The 7026-nt window shown below is 35.5% G+C and overlaps 1 protein-coding gene across 1 annotated transcript; it reads right to left on the bottom strand.

Annotated features, from left to right (window-relative positions):
- Nucleotides 1-2665: 2665 nt before the first annotated feature.
- Nucleotides 2666-6791, bottom strand: LOC114176075 (myosin-binding protein (Protein of unknown function, DUF593)). Its single transcript, XM_028060985.2, has 4 exons — nucleotides 5149-6791; nucleotides 4856-5041; nucleotides 3383-4764; nucleotides 2666-3234 (listed from the first exon to the last, which is right to left on the bottom strand). Exons 1-3 carry the CDS (start codon nucleotides 6512-6514, stop codon nucleotides 3404-3406), a joined length of 2913 nt encoding a protein of 970 aa, XP_027916786.1. The 5' UTR covers nucleotides 6515-6791; the 3' UTR covers nucleotides 2666-3234; nucleotides 3383-3403.
- Between the last annotated feature and the right edge of the window lie 235 nt (nucleotides 6792-7026).

The raw sequence follows: 7026 nt of genomic DNA, 5'->3' as shown, positions 1-7026 counted from the left end.
GTTTCCAAAATTGATTTAGTGCGTTTTGGAAAATAAAATTCAAAATGATGGGTGTGAGAAAAATTTGATGAGATGCAAGAAGAATCGACTTTTGTAATAAGTTTTGATTCATTTGATATAAAAGTTATTTCTTTTTACTTTATTAAAGGAATTCTCTCTAGGTATTTGTAAATATTTTGCATGTATATATATATATATATATATATATATATATATATATATATATTTAAAACATGTTTAAAATATATTATGCATTACACAAATTCTTTGTTCAGTAGTTTATAGTACATTGAATAATCTCTTTTCAAAATGTTACAAGTTTTTCATGCATATTGTTGTTGTCAAAATTATTTTAACAATTATGTGTATAACTAAAAATAAACGTTAAAACTTTATAAATAAAAAATTGAAAATTGACTTAATATAAGATTTACTTTTACACTTTTACGTATACATTTATTTAATTTGTATTTTATTTGGATAGAAAAAAAAAATTAAAAAATGTGCTCTTTTATAAAAGCATCTTAATTCTGACATGAAAAAGTAAATACATTATTATATGTTTAAATATTTAGTAAGAGAAATTTTTTATTCCAACTATATTGTTTTAATCAAAATTTCATAAAAAAAAATATTATTTAGATAAATATTATAAATAATATTTATTAGAAAAAAATTATCAGAAATCAGGCTACTGAAAGAAAAAAAAATCACCAAATGAGTCCCTGGCCTAGATATTTATTCAAACACCCTGTATGCAACCAAAGAAGAAAAATTCAGACATCAGCAAATTGAGAATATTTAAAAGGTTAAAATGGAACCTTTAAATCATCACCCAAACCCCACATATAAATTAACAACCAAACCAATACACTTTTCAACATGCTTCGCCAATACAAAATTAGTTGCCCTCCTTCTCCTTCTAACCAAAATATTAATGTAAATGTGGTTGCGTTGAAAGTGACATAACTTAAATACAATGGAATCACAAATATTAAAATCAGTTTTAAAATCAAAGATTAAAACTAGATTAAATTAACTACAAACGATAAACATGATTCTAGAAATTATTGAAAATGACGACCATATATTTCACCTTCCATTTCTTTCCCAAACATATCTCACATGCATCACACATGCATCAGTAATAACAATCTTACACAAACACATGTGTTCGTAAAATTATTAGATTCTTATTTTTTCAATAATGTTATTTCTCCACGAAGAGAGATGAAATGATTATAAAATTATATAAATATAAAAAATTATTGGGAGAATAATATTATTCCTCCATTTTATTATTAAAATTTGAAAGAAAAAAAAATAAGACATGGATAGTAAGGTATGTCTTTGAATTATTTAGTCCAGTGGTCTTTTCCAAGTTACCAGACCCGGAAAATTGGATTTTTGTGATTTTTAAATGTTTATATATATATATATGTATATATATTTATATTTATGTTAATTGTTAATTTTTGTTAATAGACGAACCAACGATCTTTTTCTTTATTTTCTTTCATCTCTAAAGCACCTCATAACTCCATTTGTTAACTTACTAATATATTTTAGGTTTAAATACATTTTTCGTCTTCATTTTTGTAGTGTTTGTTGCGGATGATCCTTATTTTTATCAAATGTTTAAAATGATCCTCATTTTCGTACTGTTTGTTGTGGATGATCCTCATTTTTACCAAATGTTTAAAATGGTCCTCATTTTCGCAATTCGTGTTTAATTTAGTCATTTTCTATGACGTCATTTAAATCAATAACGAATAACACTGTACAGGTGACACTGTTTGTATTACATTGTATTTGGGTATATTACGTGTACTGTACAGGTGAATTATTAACGTTAACTCTTCAATCTGGGGCAAAAATTTTCCAATTAGGTCGCGCTGCAATTAGGGATTGACGAGTACAGGCGATTTCTTCATCTCTGAGTTTCTTCATCTTTGATTTGCAAGGAAGCAGCAATTGGAAGTGACGATTTGTTCGTTTGATTTCAATTTTCCAGTTAATCATCATCGACGAGGTAAGTGCTTTGCTACAACAACATTGCACGAATTGCTACAACACTATTGCCTCCAACGATTACAATCAGAGATAAAGGAAGAAGATTAGACTGTGACATGGGATTGTAGGAAGAAGAAGATTGCAACAACACAAATTGGGAATGGAGGAAGAAGATTGCAACAACTGACCAACTGCCCAACATTTCATTTTCAAAATCTTAGCTCACCTATTTATCCCCAAATATCTAATTACTACACTTGTACAGTACACGTAATACAACCCAGTACAATGTAATACAAACAGTGCCACTTGTACAGTATTCCGTTACTGATTTAAACGGCGTCACAGAAAAAGACTAAATTAAACACGAATTGCGAAAATGATGACCATTTTAAACATTTGGTAAAAATGAGGACCATCCGCAACAAACAATACGAAAATGATGACCATTTTAAACATTTGGTAAAAATGAGGACCATCCATAACAAATATTACAAAAATGAGGACGAAAAAGGTATTTAAGTCTATATTTTAATTAGTTGCATAGTTTTCGGCCTAATCAAACAAGAAGTTGCATTTTGCTTAAAGTTGAATCAAATATTCGAAGTGAAAGCAGGGCAAGGTTTGTATCTGATGTTATTTCCAAGCAGTATAAACAAACACTCACTTTTTTTTTTATATAATTACAAATGAATACATGATGTAGTATACAAGTGACTCAGATTTCCCCCCTCAGAAATAAACAAACTCAAAGGATGCAAGAATGCAAAAGAGAAGAGAAGAGAGAGGCCAGTGACCCCAATCTTGACTCTAAGCAACAAAAATGAAAGAAATGACAAAAGTAGTGGCCCTAATTCTGTCTGTCTATATGAAACTAAGTGCTATTTTACCTGGCACTGGAATCTTTTTTAGATCACTCCAGCTTTGCAAGCCAGGTCCATGCTCACAAAATACAACTCACTACCCTACACACACATATGCTCATCATTCTCCTTTTCCCACAAAAGGTCATGATGGACACAACCCACCAAAAATTTGGGCTTACTTCCACAAAACAAACTCCTCCAGGATTCTCCCCTCTCCATCAGGGAATTCCCTCTCAACTTTTTTCTTCAAATTTCACTGTTGCTTTCATTCTTCTCCTCTCCTACGTATGTACACCACACTGGTGCTCATGCATGCTTCATTTCCACCTTCTCCATTAACTCCAATCTAACCAATCTGCATCATCATACATAACTGCATAAATATATCGAAGTCTCATACAAACCAGAGATAAGACTAATATATATAGACCAGAGATAAGGTTAATATATATACATGTTGAAGTTGAGTTAAGTTTAAAATTCTTTCCTTAACATATATTTACCTGGTTGAGTTTGTACGGTTCTTACACGGCAAGATCTCCAATGTTCCTCACCCTGAGTTCAACATTCCTCAGATCACGAAGATGTTGTAGAATTTCTTGGAGAAGGTCTAACCCTTTGTCCCCTTTTCTCAAGGAGCTGATACAATGCTTTAGAAACTCTCTGTCTGCCTCCAGCACCTGTAGTCTCTCGTAAACATTGTCCACTTCCTCTTCTAAACCAACCTTTTTCTTCACCATGTTAATCTTTTCAACTGAATTATTCTGCAAGTGGGGCAAATCTAACTCGTCTCCACTCAACTCCACATCTTCTGCTTCTGAACTCATTGCATCAAAAAGTGGGAGAAGCCTCTTCGCTTTTGCAACCATGAGTTTCCTCCCTTGATGATGCTTTCCATTTATTTCCTTTGCATGTCCATTAGCAAATCCATTTACCTGTCCTTCGTGATCACCATCATGATGGTATCCATTCCCATTCTCTTCGCAAAGTTCTACTGATTTAGCATCATCATCTGACCGGTGATCTTCCTCATAATTCAATATAACTAGCTTTTCTTCCAGTACCTTGAGCTGTTCTAGAATTTGTAGCCTTTCTTCCTCAAAGTTTGCCAATGATTCCTCCAAATATAAGACCGCATCTACTGGGGTGTTCTGGTTGCTGCATTCTTGATGACTGTAAAACCCGTTTTCTTCCTTTGCTTCCTGATTCAAGTCAATGGACAATCCATCACTATCTTCAGCATTGCTACAAGAGGGAGAAGAAGTTCTGCTTCTCATGCTACCATCTCTTCTTGACATCACCATCTTTTCTCTTACCTCATATTCATGAACCTTTTTTCTATATATTTCAAGCTCCTTTTCTAGCTCTTGCTTCTCTTTCTCCCTCTTCGTCATGAGCTCATTCAATAGTTGCAAAGCCTCCTGGTCATACTCAGATTGCTCTTCCATCATTCTCTGATACTGCAAGGCTTCCATCTGCATTGCTGCTTTCTCTTCCTGAAGCCTATTTATCATCGCCATTGTTTGATTCGCCGCTATAGCAGATGCACTTCTCTCTTCTTCTAGTTCTGCATACAGAGTGCTCAAAGCTTTCCTCTCAGATTTCAATGCTGCTTTTAACTTTTCCATGGTTACCTCTCCACATTCCATGTCACTCACAACACTTCCATCCAATGACTCTTCTGTTCCTGATTCTTTCCTCTCAAGAAGAAGCAATTTCTTGTGTAGCTGATGTAGACTCTCCACAGAAGTGGGTGTGTCAGGAATTTTTTCTTCCTCATTCTCGTTAAGCTCCAACAGAGATGGCAAATGGTTACTTACTGTTGGCATTCTCACTTCGATTGACATGATTTTAAATTCTACAAACTCTTCACCTTTGTCCTCACCTAGTTATAAATTGCAATTAAAGAAGCTGGATTATTATAGAGTTTTAAAAATGAACTTCATCGAAAGGGAAGATAAGAAGTTGAGGCTCACCACTTTCATCTCGGAGATTAAATCTGACAGTGCTGGTAGATGGATCTTCTTGTGTTTGTTGATTTGTATCCAAAAGAACATCCTGGCTTTGATACTCATCCACTTGCTCTTGTTCAGGAATTTCAGTCCCTATTGAGACTTCTGCTTCATATTCCTCACCTTGCATTTCTGATTCATCTTCAGATGCTGCAGGAATTGACAAGGCATCAGAGATAATTGCATTTAGAAAATCAAGAAAAAGAAAAAAGGTATAACAACCGAAAGGTGTTATCAAGGAGGAAAATAATTAGAACCTAGAGAAGCATCTGAACATTGTTCGGCATCTCTTGTTTCTGTGTTTGCTTCAATGTTCACATCCTTGGTCAAGTCATCAGCAATCTGAAAAAAACTCACATCTCCACAATTCTGCTCCAAATTTTCTTGTTCTACTTGTGACAACACTGAGGACTGTCCTCTGGTGATTAACTGGACCGATTCAGCCCCGTTTTCCTTGAAGACATTTTCATTCTCCTGAAATGAAAATTCTGCCACAATATCCCCAGAAATGTGCCAATTCTCAACAACCGGTTCAGCTTCTGCATCAGCACTCTTATCAAAGTCCAGAATAAAGTCTTCACCTCCCTCCTTATACCTGCTGTGAGCCCTATTTTCTGTAGCGGGGGAATCAACCAATTCAACCGGAATCAATCTGCAATCATCACCGTGAATGAAAAATTCCAGATGTTTGGGTGGAGTCTCCACAGTTATCTCTCTGGTACAATCAACTTGGGCAGTGGATTTCTCACAACCTTGATCATCGTTCTCAGTCTTACCGGTATTCAAACTTTCCTCTTCAATTGATTCTTTCCCTTTCTCCACAGCCAAATCCAACTTGCAAATTTCATCACAAAGAATATCCACGCTAGCATCACATACAGAACAATCACAACTCTTCTCTGCCTCCTCGTCTTTTCTATCCAAACCCTGATCAACCGTAAACACCGTGTGGCTTCCCTTGTTTTCTTCGTTCCCCTGTCCATCCTCATGATGATCAAGCACAATATCCGATCTGGTCTGATCTTCGTCAATCTCTACACCAACCCCGCGTTCTGTCACCAAATTCGGCTTCTGGTCGTACTCCAAAACATTGAGAGAAGGCTTGATCAAAATGCAAGGAGGGTAGAATCTGTTGTCCAAGTTGACGCCACAGCAAGAACACCTCATAGCCTCTTCCACCTTCTCAATTGCCTTGTCACCGGCATCAGCACCCTCATCCTGAATCACACCTATCTGCTTCATCCATGGAAACAAACGAAAACTCCGAGAATAATCTGGTTGGGATGAGGAGGAGCAATCCTCGCACATGTCCTGTGACTCAGCCAGTTTTTGATGATCGGAGCAGAACCCCAGTTTGGAAATCTCAGAGGCATGAGCTTCACACACAAGATCTCTGCAAGAAGTCTTGCTCTTCCCAGACTCTATGATGTGATCGATTCTGGTGCACCATATGCAGGGCCTTTTGAGGCCAAAGTAATCGGCAAACTTTATGATTAGATAAGAAAAGAGAGAATTGAGGAGCAGGAGGATGATCAGAATCCATTCTAGGATGGCATAGACTAGAACAAGGGTGATTCTGTTGGTGTTTCTGTGTAACATGGTTGCAAACTTGTTGGCAGCCATGGCTGGTGTTCAGTTTTTCTGATATGTACAAAGAAAGGTTTACCTGGAATATCAGATTGAAACCTAAGCAAGTGTCGGAATGAGAGACAGAGAAAAAGTTTTAAGGGAAAGAGAGTTTTCAGACAAGATGTCAAAACTGTATTTTGTGTGTGTAATGTATGAGAGAGAGAGAGAGAGAGAGAGTAGAAGAGAAGTAGATAGCCAGTGGTTTTATTTCGACTGAATGAGAAATAGGCGGTTTGAATTGAATGAAATGATAACCAAAGGAGGCTAAGGCTTGAGGGTTTGTGGGGGGGAATGAAATGTTCTTGAGTCAAGGAAAATCAAAGAATTTCATGAATTTTTTTATCTAACCATTGTTTATGGAGTGCTTTTTGACAAAATGGAGCATCACAGTTCAACAGTTAAATGCTTTTCACTATACCAATTAATTAAGAGTTGTATCATGTCTAACAGTCAAAAACTGGTTTCTCAAAATAATAAAGTTCATTTAAAGAAGTAATATGCTTTAA

Source organism: Vigna unguiculata, chromosome 3 (genome assembly GCF_037176805.1).
Source record: "Vigna unguiculata cultivar grain cowpea cultivar isolate G323 ecotype 2 chromosome 3, ASM3717680v1, whole genome shotgun sequence".
In the NCBI taxonomy this organism is placed as follows: domain Eukaryota; kingdom Viridiplantae; phylum Streptophyta; class Magnoliopsida; order Fabales; family Fabaceae; genus Vigna; species Vigna unguiculata.
Note: the sequence above shows the minus strand (reverse complement) of the source record. Positions and strands in the feature narration are given on the sequence as shown.